Source organism: Asterias amurensis, chromosome 22, assembly GCF_032118995.1.
Source record: "Asterias amurensis chromosome 22, ASM3211899v1".
In the NCBI taxonomy this organism is placed as follows: Eukaryota; Metazoa; Echinodermata; class Asteroidea; order Forcipulatida; family Asteriidae; genus Asterias; species Asterias amurensis.
Window position 1 is genome coordinate 1,546,280 of NC_092669.1, and position 23,230 is coordinate 1,569,509.

The following is a 23,230-nucleotide window of genomic DNA, read 5'->3' on the forward strand; positions in this document are numbered from 1 at the left end:
CAACATGGCCAGAGCCCTTCATCTTTCTGGATTTGGACGTCGCTTCCCTCACACAACAACCCGTATTTCTCCAACTGGATACAACTTCATTCCATTACTTCATGTCACGGGACAATTCATAGAGTTGAACCATACCTAAAGAGGCAATAATATCTAACTCATTTTAAGACATTTTGCCAAAGAAGTTGTGGTAGTTGTTGAGAGGTCTAGGACCGGGTGAGCAAGGCAGGGTCTTTGTGCTGAAGGACCCCAACGAGGGACACCGCCCACCGCCTCCGAGCTCGAGGTAAGATAAACTTTGTTTAAATAACTACTGCTTAATGAGTTATTTTAATATATTATTATTATAATTTAATACCTCGCCCGAATTTTACTTAGGCAGGACACAGTGGGTCTTTTTGTTTGTGTTTTTCATGGCGGTGTTGCGACGGTGGTCGGGGATAGAGAGTTGAGGGGGAGAGTGTTTAGCGGTGGTGAAAGCCGTTTGCCCGGGATTTGGCGGTTAAACTATTAGAATACGTAGACTTTGCAATTATTATTTTTTTCCTGGGAAACTTTGCTTATATAAACGCTATCTATTTCTGTTTTAAATCATCCATAGTCAAACGGCCGGGCGCCATATGCGGGGCATTAAAAACTAAGAAAAATAGAATAATAATAGGCCCTGATAATTTTAAAGCAATTTCCGTACCCTGGCACCACATATTCTATTCATTCGTAAAAACAGATTAGTATCTAATTATCTGCTAATTATACTAAAAAGAGATATTCCTTTGGTAAAAATGAGTAAAACAACGATGGCAAGATACACAAATCTTTCTTCAATATTTGTTGAGGAAAGGGTTGGCTTAAGTGGAACGGGGATGAGAGTTTTATTTTTATGATGTCGTTTTCTCTGTTGCATGGGTTAGCATGTTTAAAATTTTGGTAAAGACCAGGGAATAAGTGGATATTGTTCACATTCTTCCCACAAAATAAGATTAATATAGCCTCATGAAATATGATTTTAACAAAAATCCCATACTGTTGCGAGTCAAACTAAAATACAAACAAACCTAACTCAAACATCCAACCTCTCTGTAAAAAAGCCATTTGTAATTCTATCCACAAATTTTTGCAATTCAGGAGCTTACATTATCCCCCCCATATTATGTCAACTATAAATACAACTCGATCTTAACACAAATAAACAAAGTTTAATTATATGGAACAACATATCATTTATAGTTTTCTAACTTTCTTATGAAATTTAATTTGGAAAACAATTTATAGTAACCAGAATTACCCATTTTTGCACTTTGCAGGCTTTTCCTCTAAACATCTCTGCTCAAGGTGTTGAAGGAAGATGTCTATGGAATGTGTGGTAATGAAGATTCTGGCTGTCAGTGAAGTTGAAGGTTTCTTTGGAGTGTGTGGTATTGGTTTTTCTGATGATGTGGAGATCTACAAATGTAGGACAAGATCTTGGGGACATCTTAAAGGTGAGAGACCACCTAACCCGTTTCCTTCCCTATCAAGCCCCGCCCTTCTTGTACAGGTTCTTGTTGATGTTGTCCTTTAGTTTTCCATGGTAACTGCAACTGATGATCTCTGGTTTCTAAGAGCATATTGGTAGTGGCCAGTGATGCTATTTTTTTTTCATTCTATGGCAATTTCTGGGAAGTTGAAGCTGACGAACTGATGTTGTCATGTTTACTTATATATTTGTAATAAAGAAACTCGTGGTAAAACATGCTTAACTTATTAATAATTTCGGATCTTAAGCACACTCCTGCATACAAAGCAGATATAAACAAAAGTTGTCAATAAACTTTTCTTTTGCCCAGCAATAGTGCTGACAAAATGAGCATGTAAACCAAATCTAGTTGATGAACATTCTTGTCTAAGAAATCTTATAAGCTAGATAATTAGATAAGCTAAATTAACAAATTGTTTCATATTCAAGAAAAACAATCATCAATTGCAAAACAAACAATATCAAACCAAAAATAATAATTCTGCATCAGGAATATTAAATGACAATTCTGCATCAGGAATCTTAAATGACAAATTTAGTAAAGCTAAATAATCATTTGATATTTCTGATGTAAATTACACACTCAAGTTAAGTTAATATTAAGCGACAGTAAAAAAAGAAAAAAAAAACATAATCCCCAAAACATCTTGTTGCAAGTAGGCCCCATTGCCTACACATCCCCCACAGTTTTAGGAGAAAAAACAAATAGTAAAAAATCGGTAAATATTAAGGAAAGACACTTTTCTGCCCCAGCATTGCTAGCTCAAAAGCAACCTGCTCACAACCACACTGTGATGTGGAAGATAAGCAGAGCCTATTATTGTCAGATTTTTAAAGATTCAATGAAAGTTTCACACAATTAGAACGATTGTAAGTCCTCTTGTTTAGCTCATTTAAATTGCGCAGCAAGAAAACAATTGGCGAGAAGTTTCCCAAGAGAGGAAAAAGTGCACTTTCTAAAAGCAAATTGCAGTCTCAGTGCATCACTTTTCAAGTTAGACGTCTTGAAGATGCAGATCCTGCTTAAAGCACTGCCGTAAAACGCTGCCGTGTCAAGAGTGACAATTTCAAGTCGTCTAGACGTCTTGAAGTTGCAGATCCAGCTTGGAACAAGTAGTCATGATGCAGAGGTATTTGTAAGTATAATGGTGAGTTAGTGAGGCCCATAAAATTAGCAGATTTCAGGCCTATAAATAAGACTAACTGTGTTTTGTTCAACAGGTTAGAATCATCAGGTAATGTATAGTAGGGCGCTATACAATAGTCTTGGCTCAAGGATCAAATGTTGTCATCAAAACTTGGATCTTCACAAAATGGGACCAATTCCAAAACTTTGAATCGCTGATCAGAAAAGTTACCCTTCAGACAAGACTAAGTATTGTTGTGAGGAATCTACTGCTGGTGGCTTTGGTGCTTGACCTTTGGGCAGATGGGCTCAGGAAGAGGTGACACCACCGGAAGTACATTGCCTGCCGTAAAGTATATTAGGCTAAGTATCAAGGTAAAGGATTATGGGTAAGGTCAGACCAGCTAACCATTTTTTTTTTTACAGCTTAACCATTCTTCCCCACAGGTGCTAATGTTTCTTTTAGTTTTTATTATAGATAGAATGACAAGACAGTCACTGTGGTATGTTTAGGCAATGTATCTAATGCTAATGTTTCTTTTTGTTTTCATACAAATAAAACAACCGGTTCAGTGGTTTCATTCATGGTTATTTATAGGTAGTCCTGAGGTATCAAAGGTCAAGTATAAGGGTGACAGCTTCAAACTTTCCATTTTTGTTTACAGGTGCTAATGTTCTTTTTGTATTCATAGAGATAAAACAACAATTTCTGGTTTCATCCACGGTTATTTATAGGTAGCCCTGATGTGTCAACGGTCAGGTATAAGGTTGACGGCTTCTTACTTTTCATTTTTGTTTACAGGTGCTTATGTTCTATTTATATGGTGTAGTACATTCCTCTGGTAGTAGAGACGTATATAGTCGTACTGTAAGGTGCAACGTGCGCGATCAGGAACACGACATCCTCTATAAGTGAAAAAAGTAAAAACGCCACCCATCTTTCCTAACGTAGGGTCAGTGGACTCGACCTGCTCCTCAACTGCTCCATGGTTTGGGCAGTCACATCTGATGCTGGCAGGTTTGTTTCCATAGAGATAAAACAACACATTCACTGGTTTCATCCATGGTTATTAATAGCCATGAGGTATGGAAGTAAAGTACAAGTTCCAGTAGATGTACTCTCCCCATCTTTCTACTAAGACAAACAAAAGGACTGGGTAAAGTCTCGGGTTGAAAAAACAACTTACAAATACTCGAGAAGATAATGTTCTGACTTTTGAGTCAAAGCTTTAATATGATCTACTGCAAAGAACATAACCAATTTACAAGGGTAAGATACTACCTGGAAATACTTTACAACATTGAGAACTTAGAAGGAAAGATCTTCTGAGATGGTTTCAAATGACTGCGTAGAAATATGAGAGCATTCTTCAAAAAAAGTTTATTCAACAATGGAACGAACATTTTGCTTTGTACATTATTATTTCAATTTCACACAAAATTTCACATCAAATGTTTTACTTTGTGTTTTATTTTGTTCTCGGAACATTTCATGCTGCATCCAGACGTCGGGTTACCAGACAGCTGGAGATCTGCTTCAAAGATGTTTTGGTTTTGGTCAAGACAGACTGCATCGGGATAAATAATATATATTTTGGTGTTACTCTTTCTCTTACTAGTGATACACTGTGGTTACACCGATGGTGTTATGCTAAAACCGCAATAATATTAAAATACTGCAATTTGCAGCCGTTCCGATCACCTTAAGTACAATTGCTGTATATTCTATTTGTAGTATAAATAGCTGCAATAAACATTTTTTTGTGATGATTTTATGATTAGCATAAAGTTTCTTTGTAATAATTATAATTTTATTTAAACTTCATAATAATTGTTCATGTATCCGTTATAATAATGGAACTTTAACTCAATACGTTATCAATATAATATCTCAGATATTTCAGTCGGAAAGGGCGCTTAATTATAGCATACAGTAGTAGTATAGTCTATCAAAAATATATAATTCAAGCAATTTTTTGGTAAAAGTGGAGGAAATGCAGCTAAATTTTTTACTTCTTGGTTGGTGACAATAGCCCTAACGAAACTTCGAATTCAGCTCAAGCCCATGAGTACTTTTGAAAAACGGTACTTTTCAGCATTGTGGCTTCCAACAGGCGGACAGAGCCTGAGCCGAAGCAGAAGTCATGTTTTCGAAAAGGCAATGAGGCGAGGTTAATAAGTGCTGTACTCGTGCATAAAGTAATGGCAATACCACGGCAACTACAACTACACAATAACTTCATAACACTACAGTCAGTAAGTCAGACAAGCATGAGCCCTTTTCGTGAACACGGCTTTGGGCTCCGGCTCTGGCTTCGTACGTCTGTCTGAAGCTCCATATACCGATGGAGACGACTGACGAAGCCTAAGCCGCAACTCAAGCCCAGAGTCGTGGTCTCGCAAAGAAAAGATTTCAGCTTTTGTCTTTAAAGAGAAGTATTTACAAAAATGTAACTTTCCCTTTGGAAGGGGGTTCAGTTTTTGTCTATTTACACAAGTTTACTTTTCCCTTTTGAAAAGGTTTTCTTTTTTTTTCTCTTGAGAGAAGTGTTTACAAATATGTAACAATTCCCTTTTTAAAAGTTGTTAATTGTTTATAAAACTTTTTGTCTCTTTAGAGCCATTGGACACTTTCGGTACAGAAAAAAGTTCACAGATTTACAGAAACTACAGAAATTACAGAAGGTAATGGTGAAATACTTGTCTTGAAATATTGTTCCATGAAATGCTTCACTTCACATTAATTGACCGATGTATTGCACAACGCCTATAAAAAAGGGGCATTACCATAATAAAAATAACCAGCTGCAATTACGGTAGATAATTATAGTCAATTAAAAGCAGATTACTATTTCAATTAACAACCCTATTTTATTTTCAAACTTATTTACTCACAGAAAAGTGGTCTTTAAGAAATTCTCAAACCATAATGATCTCTGGCCTTGTGGTCATTTAGGAATTCACAATTTCATGAAGAACCACCACTCTTAGATCATCATTGTAGACTGTAAGCCAAACCCCTCCATCGATGACGCTGACCACTTTGTCCATTCAAGAACTCCAAAGCCATAAGTAACTCTTGTCTTTGGCCCATTAAGGAATTCTCAATTCCATTAAGAACCACCATTGTTAGATCAATATTGTGAATAGTATACTTCACATGCCATGAAAGTCAAGTTGGTTAATAATATTGCATAGGATCGAAAACTTTTTATAACGTACGATTAGTAATTGTTCAATCATGTCCAACTTTATTAAATAATGATAATAGAAAACACATTTTTATATGGCGCAAAATCTGTCTTGAGGTGCTTAGCTTTACACCAACATTAGGCATGCAATACAAAAAAAGCACAATGTGTGGATAAAACTACTGAAGAGTTAAACGTATACTTAAAGGAACATTACAGAATTGTTTTTTGCTAACACAACAGTTGTTGGCAGTGTAAGCACTTTATGTAATCCACCAAAGCATACACATAAACTGACAAACCTGTAGAAGTTTGAAATCGATCGGCCATCCGGGTCACGAGAGAACAGTGAAAATCCGATTACAAATTTGCAATGTGTCGATGCCAAAATAAAAATGAATAAAACGCTTACTGAGCGATAAACTCCAAACGCGAAAAAAATCAGTAATTTGTAAAATGCAAGCAATGACAAGAGGTTATCTATAACCATACAAGTTTATGTAAATTCCCGTTGTGACGCCATACACGACGTGTCTGGTCTCTGACTAGCATCTTTCACGAAGTGTAACCTTTAGCTGACTGCTACTGTTTGGTAAAGAACTCAGAGCTCATCCGGTGTTTTATTTTAACAAAAACCGCCCTTGGTAGAAATTTTCGGTCTTTGGGCTACTAAGTTATCTGGAAAGAGAAAGAAGAGCAAGAAAGAAACCACTTCAGTAAAATATGTTTGTGATAAAAGAAAAAACACACACAAAACATGATCCTGAATGCTGCTTTTATATACGCCACACATATGTATGGAATCTTTTTCCCTTGCTGGTCCAGCTTTAGTCTGTCTGCTCGGCTATGGCTTATGGGTGATTTAAGAACTTCTCTACTAGACCTTTATCACGCTGTCACCATCTTAGTCATGTTCCCTGTTTCCAACAACAGTGATGAATGCTAACATTCATTGCGCAAACATGGCACCAGACTATTATTTCGTCCAGCCTCAGTTTGGTTACAATGAGTTGGAAAGGAGTAAAATCAAGATGCCCACACCGTGATAAAGGTCTATACGAACTGCTACCAAACTAAAAGATATAACAGCAGCTGTACAAAACATTTCAAACGACTTGCCAGTTATAAGAGGGTTTTGTTTCCTCAGCAAATCCTTGGTCTTTGACTGTCGTTCCTTGGGGTCACGTTTCGGACGTTCAACAACTTCGTCTTCGGAATCTTTCATTTCTATATCTGGAGGAGAAGCTGTATTTTAGGGAAACAAAATTAAGTAAATGGGACCAACGAATACGGAAAAATGAGATATCGAACCTAGCTCATCAAATTAAATCGTCAGTAAAAATGAAAAGGTCGTGCGAAAGAAAAAAATGACATTGTTAAAGGCATGCAGTGGACACTATTGGTAATTTCTCAAAATAATTATTAGTATAAGAACTTACTTGGTATTCGAGTAATGGGGAGCTGTTGATGGTATAAAACATTGTGAGAAACAGCTCCCTCTGAAGTAACGTAGTTTTCGAGAAAGAAGTAATTTTCCACGAATTTGATTTCGAGACCTCAGAATTAGATTTTGAGGTCTCGAAGTCAAGCATCTGAAAGCACACAACTTCGTTGGACAAGGGTGTTTTTTCTTTCATTCTTATCTCGCAACTTCGACGACCAATTGAGCTCAAATTTTCACATGTTTGTTACTTTATGCATATGTTGAGATACACCAAGTGAGAAGACTGGTCTTTGACAGTTACCAATAGTGTCCAGTGTCTTTAAATATTCAATTCACACTCAGTCTAGTACAAAACAAAGTTGAATGTGACACACATTTAAGTAGGTGAAATTTAAGCACTTTTCAAATCCATATAGTGCCTCACTTCCATAAGAAACGATTATTCCAGATAATGTTATTAAATTGAATTGATACCAACCCTGTGAAACGTCATCAGCAAGTACTTCATCCATCTCCACTGAGGGCGTTTCGTGCTGCTGATCGTAACCTACGTCATCACTGACGCCATTATGCGTCGTGTCATCCGCTACCTCATTACCACTTCCGCTTTCGGAAACCATGTCTTCATCGTCGCTTGGAGTGCGATCTGGGTATCTGCTTCCATTTGATTCTGGACAAACATCAGGAGATGGTTCACAGTAGTAAGATTGGGGAGAGACTACCGGCATTTGGGCGCGAACATGACCGTCTTGGTCAGCTTGGAGCGATGGTTCAGGGATGCCAGCTTTGGGTGTTTGAATCTGGGCGTTGTAAGGTAATGAAAGAGGAGGAGCGTCTTGTTCTTTCTGAGACGAGTTGTCACTAGGGGGTTCTTGAGGGGTAACGTTTGGAAAAGGATTGTGATGAGGTGACGGCTGTTTCATGATTGGTTCAGGTTGTTGAGTTGGATCTTTGTTATGTGGATGTTGAACATCTTCAGAGTTTGGATTGACAGTTGGATCGAGGAGTGGATATGTAGGACTTGACTCAGTATTGAAGTCGCTATTAAGAGCGGGTTGGGTGACTTGTGGCTTAGCAGATTGATCGGTGTTGATAGGTTGAGTGACTTGTGGCTTAGCAGATTGATCGGTGTTGATAGGTTGAGTGACTTGTGGCTTAGCAGATTGATCGGTGTTGATAGGTTGAGTGACTTGTGGCTTAGCAGATTGATCGGTGTTGATAGGTTGAGTGACTTGTGGCTTAGCAGATTGATCGGTGTTGATAGGTTGAGTGACTTGTGGCTTAGCAGATTGATCGGTGTTGATAGGTTGAGTGACTTGTGGCTTAGCAGATTGATCGGTGTTGATAGGTTGAGTGACTTGTGGCTTAGCAGATTGATCGGTGTTGATAGGTTGAGTGACTTGTGGCTTAGCAGATTGGTCGGTGTTGATAGGTTGAGTGACTTGTGGCTTAGCAGATTGATCGGTGTTGATAGGTTGAGTGACTTGTGGCTTAGCAGATTGATCGGTGTTGATAGGTTGAGTGACTTGTGGCTTAGCAGATTGATCGGTGTTGATAGGTTGAGTGACTTGTGGCTTAGCAGATTGATCGGTGTTGATAGGTTGAGTGACTTGTGGCTTAGCAGATTGTTCTTCGGAGCTTTCTTCAGTAGCAACAGCATCATCATTACCATCAGGACCACAATGTGCACTGCCCGAATAACCGGAATCTGGAGATAAAAACCCGTCACAATACACATATCAATACAAAATTCTCCAGAGTTTTTAAAGGAATGTTATAGAACTGGTAAGAAAACAAAACTTGTCTAAGATCACAGATCTACATTTTGGGTTTTCACTATTTTCTTGTGACCCATATGGCCGAACTATCCCAAACTTCTACAGGTTTGTCAGTATGGTGGATTACATAAAGTGCTTGCACTGCCAGCACCTGTTTTGTTAGCAAAAACTTGTTCCATAATGTTCCTTTAATACAAGCGAATGAAAGCTAGACTTACAGCAGTTAAAAAATATTGAATTTTTAATTTCTGTGAAACTGTTTTTCCAGAAAGCAATATTTTTTGGGGAAGTGCTTTATTAATCAGGCAGAAACGTGTGCAAAAAAAGTATTGACACTTTAACAGTCCTGCCGAGGATCCAATTGCATAGAGCTGCTGAGCACACAAATTTGCTTTGCATAAAATTTCTTCCTTGTAAACAAAAAGGGATATTGAGTTAAATTAATTCAATTTCAATGTGCAATTTTCAATGTGTTGATTTAGGGGAGTGGCTTAACTATTCCACATATTTTTTTATTACCAATTTGCCTCCGATTTTATTTCAATTTTAAATTAATGTAAAATTGTTGTAATTCAACCTTTGTGTTGCGAGGAATTGTTTTTAATAAACCATTTTATCTATCTATTACCAACCAAATTTCCAGTTGTTGCATATTGCTTGTTACTGGTATTCAGCTGTTGTTTGCTTATCCTGAAAATCACGTGGAAATTTGATTGGTACGATCCTGTTTTTATCAAGGAAGAAATTTAACGCTAGCAAATTTTGGTGCTTAGCAGATCTATGGAATTTGGCCCACGCCACTAGTAGTGAACTCTGAAGGAAAACAAAAACACAGTCTGGGTTTTACAGGCTTCATGAAATTAACTTTTTAATCTTATCACCCGTTACATGCAAGGGGAATTATTTTGTCAATGTGCTTGCTTACCTGGAGTTAATCGAAACCCTGTTTCCTGATCAGGTACGTTACCAGTATCTCTTCCCGCTGTGTGCTTAGAATTTCCCGCAGCTTGATTGGCCACTCCTTTTGGTTTCAAAGAATCTTTATTCTCACTTTGAACATTCTTTGACTTAAACTTTTGATAAGGCGTATTTTGATGAGGTTTTTTACGTTTCGGAGCGATCTTTCCACAGGCAGCTGGTGATTGCTCAGGTGCTTTGCTCTGTTGGTTCTCGTCTGGTATTACGTCATTTTGTTTCTGTGAAGATGTGTTATCCGAGGCTGTGTTATCCGAGGCATCAGATGATGCTCCATTAAATGCATCTGGAAAAAAGGAGATTTCGTGGACTTAGAAAATCAATATAGCATCACCTATTACTAGACTGAATATTTGACGTCACACTTCAAGACTCAAGAATAAGGCCATTTCCCTAAATGGCGAATACATGCAGTTATGGCTACGACTAATACTTTCAGGGTGTTGTTTAGTACTTTCTATGTGAATTTGGACACGGTCTAATGCCATATAACCGCCTTTACAACTTGTCAGTTTCTTGCTAAATGCACCTCTGATCTCGCATACCAATACTGTTCATACTTACTTGTCGTGTGCGTTTTATCAGTATCATTATACTTAAAGGCAGTGGACACTATTGGTAATTGTTAAAGACTAGCCTTCACAGTTGGTGTATCTCAACATATGCATAAAATAGCAAACCTGTGAAAATTTGAGCTCAATCGGTCATCAAAGTTGCGAGATAATAATGAAAGAAAAAAACATCCTTGTCACACGAAGTTGTGTACGTTTAGATGGTTGATTTCGAGACCCCAAGTTCTAAATCTGAGGTTTCAAAATCAAATTCGTGGAAAACTACTTCTCTCTCGAAAACTATGGCACTTCAGAGGGTGCCGTTTCTCACATTGTTTTATAACATCAACCTCTCCCCATTACTCTTCACCAAGAACAGTTTTATTCTAATAATTATTTTGAGTAATTACCAATAGTGTCCACTGCCTTTAATACGCGTCATGAGGACGTACATGACTAATATATCCAATGAAACCACCGTGTTTGTGAGACCAGTTCATATGACGGACAAAGATAGGGAGCCAGTCTATTCCCAGTCAGGCTCACAAATGATTTATAATTTGAATCCACACTTATAACTACAATACCTGATGGGTCAGCTTCATGCTCGATGATTGAAATCTTCTGAAGATTCTCCCCGTGGGGGTTCGCCTCATCTTCGGTCAGATGAAGCTTAGAGTTAGTCTCACCCACACACTGCTGTCCAGGCTGTTCCTCATTTACGCTGTGATGGAGTTCTTCTTTCTGTTGAGGTTCACAAGTAACCTCATTGGGGGACGTCTGTTGATCAACATTCTCTGGAGGGTTATCAAGAGTATCCGAAGTCTCCTGAATGCCAGACACGTCTTGAGGATTTGACTCATCAGCTTCGTACCCTCGTTCTTCTTGAAGTGTTGAGTTCGCCATGTTTAACTGCTGTGGACTAGTAAGTGAGTTATCGTGCATCTCAACTTCCAAGTTAAGTTGATCGGATGGAGACGACTCTGTAACTGAAATTGTTTTACAGACAAATTATTTTCACGGTCACGGAAGATGGCAACGTTGAGTGCGTTTTGATGACCCTAACCCATAGAGTTATATAAGAACTAGAGGGCGCACTGGCCTATATACGCGCTCCGGCATGCGCGCAGGCGGCCATTTTGTAAGTTGACAAAACAGCTATCTCACAGCGTGTGTTTGTGCTGCCATTTTGTAAGTTGAACAAACAGCATCGCGTGAGCGTTCAATAAAAAAAACCTAAGACGTGTATTTCATATTCAATGCGCGTGCATAATGACGCACTTCTCATCTTGTGGTCCCGTGGCGTTTGTGCACGAAGTATCACTCGTGCGCCCTCTAGTTCGTATATATAACTCTATAGACCTTTTCGCAAATACCGGGGCGCGCGCGTAAAGCTTGGAATTAGGTGCATTGTGGTCCAGCTGGTATCCAAATTTGATCCATATCTATCCCACAATGCACCTCATTCAACAGTCTGCGCTTGCGCATTGGTATTTGCGATAAGGTCTATGCCCTAACCAAAGCCCAAACCGAGTCCACAAGTCGGTTAGCGGTTGGACTGAACAGCATCGTCACCGCGCTCAACCGAACTCGCCAAAACGCACTCCTTGAATAATGATTGTCTTTGTTTGAAGATCAGAATTGGTGAACAGTAAAGAGGAACTATTAAAGTGATAAAACAGTCGACGCTTCGCCAAGACATGGCCTTAAGCCCGGTTCATACTTCCTGCGAATGCGAAGCGAATCTTGACGTCACAAATTCGCAACGAACAATTCGCAGCCGTTGAACTCTGCTCTACTCCCTTGCGATAATCGCTGCAAAAGGAGGGTGTGACGTCAAATTCACGTCAAATTCGCTTCGCATTCGCAGGAAGTATGAACCGGGCTTAAGGGTCACACGAGTTTAAAATGAAAACATTATTCGAGACCAAACCGGCTCTTCTCAGAGCCAACACTCAAACTAAAGAGATTTACACTTGGTTGTACCCGCAAGTTTACCATTTATTTATAGTATCTTCCAACTTTTGGAGCCGTCCGTAAAAAACCCAAATTTTTTAATTATAATTTACAAAGTATTTACTCACCAGCTTTCACGGGAATTTTTTGATAGGATGCGCCCCCCTTTCCGTCTTTCTTTAGCTTGGGTTTTCTTCGATTCCGCTTTGTGGGTGTTTTATTACCGACATGATGGTGAATGTTAACAACAATATTTCGGGCTTGGATTAGCATTCGACGGGGGGAGAAACTACTAGAACCTGATGGGTGGATCTCAACATGTTCTGTCACCGAGAGAGAATGAAAATGAGATAAAAATGTTTATTGAAAAAGAAGCGAATTTGAATTAAGTGTACTCATCCAAAACCAATGGTGTAACAATTCATTTTTATGACAATGTTTCTTGAAACTAGTGGATTGGAACAGAAATGTACTCTTCCAATATAAATGATATACCGTCCCAATGGTATGTTTCTTGATAAAAAGCCAGAGGATATGAATTGATTTTTACTCTTCCAATAACCAAGGATGTAACCATCCATTGTTATGACAATGTTTCTTGAAAACTAGAGGATTGGAATGAAGGCACTCTTCCAAAAAAAAAATCAACAGTGAAAAGATGTACACAAATTGTGACAGACCCCAGTACGTTTTAGTTTTGCGATATCATCGAGATTTTGTACTAATTTTTTTCGGACAAATTGCAAGTTTGGTGAAGTTTTCCATAAAGTCCATCCTCATACCATGTAAGTTTTGTAAACACAATTGTTATTTCAATGTCGTGCGAAACAATTCACTATTACGTTTCAATAACATAATTCGGGCCACAACTGCAAATGTTTTGCTGTTTCGAAAATAAGTCTCGCTTTAAAGACACTGTACACGTTTGGATATTGTCAAAGACAAGTGTTCTCACTTGGTGTATCCCATCATAAAATAACAGGCCTGTGGAAATTTAGGCTCAATTGGTCATCGAAGTTGCGAGAAAATGAAGAATGAAAAAAAAAACCCTTGTTGGACGATTTTGTGTGTTCTCAGATAGGAATAAAAGACTTCTAGCTAGAAGTCTTTTATTGTTTAATGAGAATTTACCTCTTTCTAAAAATCTATGCTACTTCAGAGGGAGCCGTTTCTGACAATGTTTTTTACTACCATCAGCAGCTCTCCAATGTCCGTTACCAAGTCATTTTTTAAGTTAATATTTGTTTTGAGCACCAAACGTGTACCTTCCCTAAAGATAAAGATGGCCAGCTCTATGCTCTCATTTTTTATACTTGGATCGGACAAACAATTCCTCTACTTACCATGATCGTCTAGATTCAGTTCTTGAATTTGCGATGTTTGGGGCATTAACGTTTGGCTTTCATCTTTAAAGAAATTAGAATAAAACAGAGAGCATTATTTTTATTTTCACACTTGTAGAACACTATTGCTTTAAACGTGCACCTGAATTTTATAATTGTGTCTGCCTCATTTCGCATTGTATTGCGTCATATATAGCCCAGAAGCCGAACATGGATCAAGTTATAAAACAAAAATATTTAAAAATCGGAAGTTACATTAATTTGTTTTGGGGTTCAGTTGGGGGTTCAAAATAACAACATAATTGTTAGCCAAAAACAGGTCCACTTCTTTAACGAATCATAGATTTAAACACAGTATCCCTAATTCTGCAAAAAAATTGTCGAGCAATTATAGTTAATGGAAGTGTAGGCATCTTGCAAATAAAACCAAAACCAAAAACAAAGCAGTACTATTTGTCCCCGTTTTTTGTTTTTAAATGTGCAGTAAGATGTTGTATTGTTAGTTTTGTACGACAAACGAAAATGGAATAGGCCGTTTTATACTGGTTTATTTCTAACTTTTGTTGCTAATAATCGACCAATCATAATCGATAATTCAACTTTGTTTGAAGATCATTTGCTCACTTACCATTTTTGACTAGTTTAAGCTCTTCAGATTGTAATGTTTCGTCTTTAATAGTTTTCCTCTCGTCTGTGTTGAAATAGGATATAACAAATCGAACAAAATGGTATCAATTGGTGCTTTTACAAATAGACTAATGCAGTCAAAGTCGTTATTGGTTTAGGCCGTTGCATGTTGTTACTTTTTGTGCTTTTCAGGCCGGCCTATAAGTTGGTTTATGGGTTGGGAGCCCATAGACCAATACAAAATAAATTAACATAAAACGAGACGATTTCCGGTTGTATAAAACAAAATCAACAAAATATAATATAACAAATTTCAAAAGTTTATATTCAAAAAGAAGCAAATAAAACGTGTTCTTCGATTTGAAAGATGCGAGTCTTGTTTCCCAAAATGCTTTGCTCTTCAAACATGTAAAGGAAACACAGTCACGAACATCGACGCAGCCAACGTGACTTGATGTGCAGTCTGGTTCTTTTTATGTTACATATACATATGGCACTATAGGAACATAGGGGACCTGACTAATTAGACCATCAAGCCTCGCTTTGGTCGCCTAACTCCATATTGCAGGTGAACAGGCAATAATAAAATGAACTACTACGGTACCTTGAAGTGTTGCAACGTAGCATCCTTTGTCTTCTAGTTCGATCTCAACCTCAGTCTTTTCGGTAAATGTAGGTGATTGGCATTTTGAGTCATCAGACTCCACCGTATTAGCTTCGACGTTTGGAGATCTCACGATCTTTCGAAGAAAGTTACGTCTCCTTATTACTAAAATAAGCATGATAATCGAAGACAGACCTACTGCGAAAAAAAATAACAAGATAAAGATGATCCATGTCGCACCTGTAAGATAATAATAAAACAGAATTATAGATAACAAAAATAAAAAAATAATGAGGCTAACAAAGTTTTTTTCTAAAGAAAACGTTATCTCATAAATTATTTGTTTTACTCATTTCTCAAAAACCTACAGCACCTCAGTAAGACAAATTTCAAGGGAAACTTTCTACTACCATAATCTTCAAACTGTGTAAGGTTAATGTATAACTCGGGCGATGTGTTTTGTGTTAGGAAAAAAGTACCTACTACCTCGACCCTTTAACAGACGGCAGAATTGCTTGATTTAATCGTAAGTAAATAACAAATTGTAATGAAAACCGGCACGTTAATCCGGAGGTCGTTGGTTCGAATCCCACTCTAGTCAATTCTTTGTTCAACCCCAAAAAATCATTTCAAAATTTACCCAGTACCCAATTCGTGCTAATTTCTCTATATCATGTAACTTGTAAACCATTTTGTGCTATTACAGACGAAATATTGTGAAGGAAAGAACAATTCATTCAAACCATGGAAGAAGAATGAAACACCGATGAAAAAACCCCGAGGTTTACTTTGTAGAATTTTCAAGTGAAATATTTGCTTTAAAGTATCCTTTAATCTGTCAAGCTAATGTAGTAGGCATGGTGACTGCATGCTTGCCTATTTATTGTACCTGATACAACTTGTAGAGCGACCTCTGCACCGAAAGGTTGAACTGGGATGGCTGCACCGGTCGCGTTACAAACAAACTTCGGCAGGCAATCATCAGAGAACCTCCCTGCTTTGACGGTGAGCTGCTGGTACTGGTTGAACGTCTTGGCATCATCATCAAAACTCTCCAATGACTCCTCATTGAAGTTAATATCACACCTAGAGACGTCATTCCAATACAAGGTTACCCTGGGGTAGACATTGAGTATGCTGCATTTGAGTTGAAGATCTTTATCAGGGTTAAAGTTCACTTGACATCCATCTCCAGGCAGCGGTTCACAGCCGGTTATAATCGGCTGGTCTTGATTTGTGGAGACTACGAAGAGAAAAAGAAATTATTATTTATTTTAACCATAGACGAACTTTTGCATTCACTTTCAAAAATCACTTGCGTTGAAAGTAAAGGAAAGTAATGAAAGTAGGAAAGTAGGTAAAGTTGGAAAAGCAAGTTACAAACACTAGCTTTCTGTAAGAGATGTTTGAGAAAAATAAGAAAATACTAGTGGAAAGATTTCTTCTGACTTTTCTCGTCAGTAACTAATAAGGATGTCAAAATTCAATCAATTGCCTTTTACTCATAAAGACGTTATCGCCTCAGTGCTACACAAACTACATAAAGGAGTTTTTTTTTTAACCACAAAATTAGATAATATTAGATTATTATCAATTTCATTTTGAGCAATTTTACCTTTTCACGTTTAGGCCTAAGTGCTATATTTAAAACTTATCTCGAGACTATGCCCTTTCGAATTGATGGCGAGACGAATTCGGCTGCTGCCCAAGCTCCCGTCGGCATTCCTCAAAACGTGCGTTTTCAGTATGGGCTTCCAATAAATGAGGATGGAGCCCGTAGTGGCATTACAACAGTTTAGAAAATACCTGAAGATTCTTACCTACTCCAGTGACGTCAACGCGTCCTACTGCCAGGCCGTTAAGAAAACGATGACACCAGAATCGACGGTGAGGGCGCTGTAATGACAGTATCTGCAAGTCTCCACCATTCACGATCTGGTAGTCTTCTTTATAGGTATCGAGTACCAATGTGTCTTTATTCGAGTATTCGGCACCGATTATATCAGTATCGACTCCTTCTCCTTTATCAAGGGACCAGTAGGTTGCCGAGGCATCTGTGGTTGAATGGGGACATTTGATTCGACCGCCATTTTGTCGGTCGACGTTCTGTGACAACAATGCTATGTTTATTGAGTCCATGGTATCGGCATCTGCTGGAAATGTAGAGTCTGGAGAGATGGAGGAAACACAAAAACAAGAAATTGATAATGTGCAAACAAGATTTCTGCACTTTATTCCTGGGGAGTGCAGAAAAGGGTGTTTATTTTAGATGAGTAACACAAATTGAAAAAGTTACATGAAGACTTGTTCTTACTCAGGATCTTGACAGTAACCAGGCCATGCCCCTCTTTCTTCTTAGCTGTATAGGTAAATAGAGTTATATAATAAGAACTAGAGGGCGCACGAGTGATGCTTCGTCGTGCACAAACGCCACGGGACCGCAAGATGACAAGCGCGTCATTCTGCACGCGCGTTGAATATGAAATACACGTTTGAGTTTTTTTTATTGAACGCTCACGCGATGCTGTTTGTTCAACTTACAAAATGGCCGCACCAACACACGCTGTGAGGAGATAGCTGTTTTGTCAACTTAGAAAATGGCCGCCTGCTCGCATACCGGGGCACGTATATAGGCCAGTGCGCGCTCTAGTTCTTATATATAACTCTATGTATAGGCAAACATAACCAGCTGTTTATCAATGAGTAAAATATACTTTTGAAATAGTAAAACGAAGACTCTCTCTTACCGAGGATCTCGACATTAACCAGGCCCTGCCTTTCTCTCTTCGTAGCTGTAGGTACAACTCGGCAATCGTAAAGTCCTCCATCGTCATCAGTAACGTTGTAAATTATGAGGCCCGATTGATCATCCATCAACTGGTACCGTTCAGCTGTGAAGTTTTTCCCCGGTTCATTCGGTGCTGAGAACTTAGCTACAAGGGTTGGTCTCCTGTACCAGAAGACTGAGCTTAGTGTTTCACCAAGTCGCCAAGTTGGACATCGCAGGTATTGCGTTTGGTTCTTCTGGAAGTATGCCGTTCTGGGGCTGGTAAAGAGGGCGTCTTTGTATGAGGGTGTGTTATCACCTGTAAAATGAACACAGAGAGACAAGACTATAAAAATAAAAATAAATGCAAAGGAGCTTAATAACTTAGGTAGGTTCATTGTAAATATTTGTTTTCAAAAAATAACAATTTAAAAAATATTAAACAAAATAATAACACAAACATGACGATCTTTGATTTTTTTTTTTTACACAAGCGGCGCGCCATACTTGTGCAAAAGATCATGAACTAGAGAAGGATGACGTCATGGGGAAGTCCATTTGTTATTATAGCACGCGATCATCACGTAAACATCTTACTGTCGTGGGTTGAGAAATGATTTGTTTCAACAAAAGCAAACTATATATGCAAATTATAATATAAATAGTTTTTATTTCCCTTTCCTTGTTTCATGTCTTTTGTACATGTATTGCTTCTACAAATAGAAACCTCTTGCATACAATTATTGGCATGGTTGGACCTGATAAAGCGTATAGGCGATACTGATCATTCTTCCATGGTCTTTTTACTGTGTTATTTTCCTTGACAATATTTCGTATAAGTAGGATTTGAAACTTTGCATGGTGGAAATACGATATAGAAAGGTTTGCGGTAACACCATGTAATGACTATCTGTAATGAGTTGGGGTGGTTCTGAAAAGAACTGTTTTTTAATTTTATATTTCGTATGTGACAGCACAATAATGTTCCAAATATACATGATAATGGAATTTGCACGGTTTAGTTTTTATCACCATTTTAAATTTACTTTCGGCATAACTATTGGCAGCATTGAAAAAGGTGACTGCAAAGGAAAGCACATTATTTAGTTTTGTGCATGTGAAAACAGCAAACTTTCACACTGCTAGGGTTGACTTTCGATTTTATTTGTGTTGTTATGGTTTAGTTTTTAGTTCACAAAATTTCGAGTTGAGCACCTTTAGTCTGGAGAATTCCGCTGTTGGGTGTTTTACTTCATCTTGTTTTGTGTAGTACTCGGTTTCCACATGGGGTACTGAACCACCATGCTACAGCACAGTCAAATTTATAAATTTCACACTATTGACGATGTGACCTATGTTTACATTCAAACCGCCCTCTGTTGACAAAACACTGTATACGTCATGTTTCGCCGGGCAAAAATACGCGTAGCAGTCATGGTAAGATTGCATACACTTTCTAGCTGGCTGCCAAAACATGGTGTGCGCGCGAATCGTGTTATGGTTTTCGAGTGACGTCAGAGGTCACTATGTCTATAGAACTGTTTGTATCCGTCGGTTTTTCTTCTTTAATTACTAACAATTGTTAAATACACTTCATAAACAAACAGATAAAATACAAAACACATTTAGTATTTACGTGAATTCATTGTTCCTGACTTTTGTCTAAGCGCAATCAAAAATAAATAAATAAATAAAAGACGATTGATGTAATATCACATATATATACTTTGGCGCGCCATACAGCAAAGGTTGATGTAACGGGGAATTCCCTAAGCTCTCCATAGCGCCACGTCGGCAGAGAACGTAAACATTTATTTTACCTTTTTTTCCGGTTGTGGATTGATTTGCTTTGTCACATGAAGGCCAGAGCTGGACATGAGTTTGTTTTAACGAAATAATAAACTCATGCACCACATTATAATAATTCACTTTCATTAATGCATGTCTTTTGTGTCATGTACTTTGTAAATGGCAACAACAAAATAAGCCATTATATACACATGACACTATTAGGTTTGGGTCAATTTGTATGTATACACCCACAACCAAACATGTTGTGCCCACCATACCTCAAAAGAGCTAATTGGGTTTCCATGGTAATAGTCGAGCAAATTGCACGACCCTGTTTTCACCGTTGTTAATATATTTTTGGCAAAACAATTAGGCAGCATTGAAACGGGTGACTGAACATAATGTAAACACATCATATTAATTTCATGCATGAAACTACAACGAGCCCCAAAAGTTAATCTTTACCGGGCCTGATACTTCAAGGAGGCAATGAAGGCGCTTGCCTCCATGCCCCCCTGGTCATTGCCAAGAGGCCCTTAAAATGGTACAAAGAAAATTTACAATTTCCTCATAGGGTACCATTTAACCAAGAAGAAAATGCCTTGGTGCCCTTGCCCTTTCAAAAACGAAGCATGCAGGTCTGATTATGTCAACATTGTATCCTTCTTCTCCTGAAGACAAGCTGTTCGAAACGTCGAGACCAAACCGGCTCTTTTCAGAGCCAACACTCACCCTAAGAGATTTACACATGGTTGTACCCTCAAGTCTACTATTTGTTTATAGTTTCTTCTTATTGTATCATTGATATGGCGGTTGATTTATTGTGATTTGAAATGTCAAAACGGCAAGGGAGAAAGTAACGAGTTTAAAACGAGTTATACTCGTCCTAAAATGAGATAGGATTAATCCTAGCGTTGCGTGAAATCGTCTGCAGTTTTTGTTGTCACTTTCATAACTACTAATTCTGTTGTGCATGTTATTCTTTTGACATCGAGCGAAACTCGTGTTCGAGTCCGAATATGAAGCCACTGGCGAATAGTTTGCTTGATATGGTAAATAAATCAACATTGTGTGACGTCATACAAAATACTCATTATGTATGCAGTATATCACCGAAGTGACGGATGAGTTTATGTGAGTAATGATGTTTCAAACGACACATTGAGAAAGAAATGACTCACCGTTTCTTTTCTTTCGCCGACGACCAACCGACAGATACCTCTCCATTAAAGGCTGATCCCTCTGCTCCTGTCGTACGTCATTGTCACTCTGCCAGAGTTCCACTTTGTCATTTGTCACATCCACAGTTGAAATTGAAGCACACCACACCCCTACCATTGTCAGCGGTAGGGTGATAACAGCAATACAAATCACTTTCATGTCCTTGTCATCAGATCACAGAGTTTGATGTATTGCCGTAATGTAGTTAAATAGGTCTACCTGCAAAAAAGACCGATACACTTGAGTGAGATACAAAAAGTGTCTCAGTTTAGGGTAAATCCTTATGCCCTCCTATTACTAGACATAATTATAATGATTCAGGGGTGGATTTCACAAAGGTAGTCCTAACTTAGGACTATGTCCTAGGCAATGCTAAGAGATAGGACCAGTCCTAAGTAAGAATGAGTTACTGGTCCTAACTTAGGACCAGCCCTATCTCTTAGCATTGCCTAGGACTAGTCCTAAGTTAGGACTACCTTTGTGAAATCGACCCCTGGTGAATCGCCAACTATAAAGGAAATGTTTATGAATGATATTTTTTACTACAGCGATCGTAGGTTTCCCTTTGGCACCGTAGATTAATGAAGGTCATTAATAAATAATGAAGGATTTTTTAACAGTCGGTTTTTAACTTGTTTTTTAGTAAACCACAACAATTTGTTCATAAAAGATTTGCTTTTCACATGGAAATACTTACAGTCACACTGTAGTATTATACGAAAGTGTAAGGCCGCCAGGGCTAGGTGTACCATGTGTTGCATGACATAGTTTTAATTTACTGAATAACATTAATTAGGGACGTTAAGGAGATAATAAGGGTAATTTATTTGCAACCATAATCATAATCGTGTTGGATTTGTTATACAATACATTAAAAGTTACATTTAACTCTTATTTTGAAAGATTAAAATGACGACGTCATTAACTCTAACAATATCAACGTTAATCTTAAAAACTATGGATTATGGTTTATCACTGACCATATGGAGGAAGAAAATACATGGGCTGACACAGCAAATAAAACAGCTGTCGCCATGTTTTTATTGTTTGCAAGCGCCACGCACGCTGGATACACATGCAGCGACATTGTGAAAGAATGAACTGAAGTGAAATCAATGCTTCCCACATATAAAAATGTAGTTCAGTACACACAACATGTACGGTTCTTTTCTATTGCATCTGGACGATGTTTATCGTATGCGGGTGTGTGGCACACAACTCGCACATTATCAGAGTATTAATGTTCCAGGGGAATTTAGGCCAAACAAACGGTGCAAAAACACTTACCATCATCATGTCCAGAACGACTCATAGGACGGCAGCTTAGCTTTTGTGGTTTTAACGTTTTTTCGCTCCAATTTTATTTTTAAATAAAGCTTTTGGAAATTCCCATTTACGCCTTTGTAAAAAAAAATGATGTTACGCGTAACCTGGCCGATCGTAAAATTAACTTATTTCAAACAAAATAGTTTAGAGGAAGGAGAAATTATGAATATTTCACTTAATTACCTTGTAAATGTTTGAAAAAGGGATGGTTCTGACAATTGCATCACACACAGCGTTAATATTCACGTCCTGCTCTGTACATGACTCGTCACGAGTTACATTTTGGAATGTATAATAATGATCATGTTACATACGTATGCGCATGTTTACATGAATTTATAATGTAAATGTACACTAAAATATTCTGATTCCAGCATTTCCTGGTGTGTGTGTGTGGGGGGGGGGGGGGGGATTGTCAGTAACAAGTTCTGAACAACAACAAAGAACAGCACAGCACAATCGTATGCTATTATTGGTGCCACGAGTCCATTTTGTGAGGGGGCAGTAATATCTTCAAATAATGTGACCACATTACTGCACCGTTCTTAAAATATCCCGTAGCTACGCACTTCTTCGTGAATTTTACAAACTAAACAACAACAATTATTATACTTAGTTCAAGCGAAATATATTTTTTTATCTGGATAAGTACATTGCAGCAGCCATGAAACAAATATCCCACGCAATGTTCCTGCAAGTGCAATACCCGCGATTCCAAATGATTGCACAATGAGCGGTATTATTTTCTATATTATTTACCACAAACAAAACTTATGTTCATGTGGCCACGATGACCTTATCGCAAATACCAATGCGCAAGCGCAGACTGTTGAAAGAGGTGCATTGTGGGATATATATGAATCAAATTTGTAATCAGCTAGACCACAATGCACCTAATTCCAAGCTTTACGCGCGCGCCCCGACTCACGCACAGTAGTACAACGGAAAACATGGCACTGTCAATTATTATTCTCCCTCCAAAATACACACCCGTAGCTACACCAGCAACATTTT

At 38.1% G+C, this 23,230-nt stretch overlaps 2 protein-coding genes across 4 annotated transcripts in view; one reads left to right on the top strand and one right to left on the bottom strand.

Moving 5' to 3' along the window:
• The window catches only part of LOC139953996 (monocarboxylate transporter 12-like), a 53,857-nt gene continuing 30,627 nt past the window's right edge, over positions 1-23,230 (top strand). Inside the window, exons 1-2 of the mRNA XM_071953623.1 lie at positions 1-286; positions 1,305-1,481. Of these exons, the coding sequence (XP_071809724.1) occupies positions 1,346-1,481 (136 nt within the window). The 5' untranslated portion in view covers positions 1-286; positions 1,305-1,345. The remainder of the gene's footprint in view (positions 287-1,304; positions 1,482-23,230) is intronic.
• On the bottom strand, positions 3,855-22,287 carry LOC139953991 (uncharacterized). Of its 3 annotated transcripts, XR_011788035.1 has the most exons (15): positions 22,178-22,287; positions 20,851-21,109; positions 17,859-18,197; positions 16,932-17,279; positions 16,001-16,354; positions 15,112-15,351; positions 14,509-14,571; positions 13,881-13,943; positions 12,666-12,866; positions 11,169-11,570; positions 9,981-10,316; positions 7,756-8,985; positions 6,953-7,078; positions 5,146-6,511; positions 3,855-5,096 (listed from the first exon to the last, which is right to left on the bottom strand). XR_011788035.1 is itself a non-coding variant. In XM_071953615.1 (14 exons), the coding sequence occupies exons 2-14, from the start codon at positions 21,047-21,049 to the stop codon at positions 6,459-6,461; spliced, it is 3,948 nt and encodes a 1,315-aa protein (XP_071809716.1). In that variant the 5' UTR covers positions 21,050-21,109; positions 22,178-22,287; the 3' UTR covers positions 3,855-6,458. The 3 variants fall into 3 exon arrangements, 2 of the variants coding, with proteins under 2 accessions (XP_071809716.1, XP_071809715.1); XM_071953615.1 differs by having other exon boundaries at positions 3,855-6,511; positions 12,666-12,860; XM_071953614.1 differs by having other exon boundaries at positions 3,855-6,511.

Coding starts and splice junctions, on each gene's coding strand:
- LOC139953991 (XM_071953614.1), bottom strand. CDS start 21,049: ATGAAAGTGATTTGTATTGCTGTTATCACCCTACCGCTGACAATGGTA. Junction 8,986..9,980: donor AGGGTTTCGATTAACTCCAG/GTAAGCAAGCAC, acceptor TTTTATCTCCAG/ATTCCGGTTATTCGGGCAGT. Junction 6,512..6,952: donor ACAAAACCCTCTTATAACTG/GCAAGTCGTTTG, acceptor TTCTCTTTCCAG/ATAACTTAGTAGCCCAAAGA.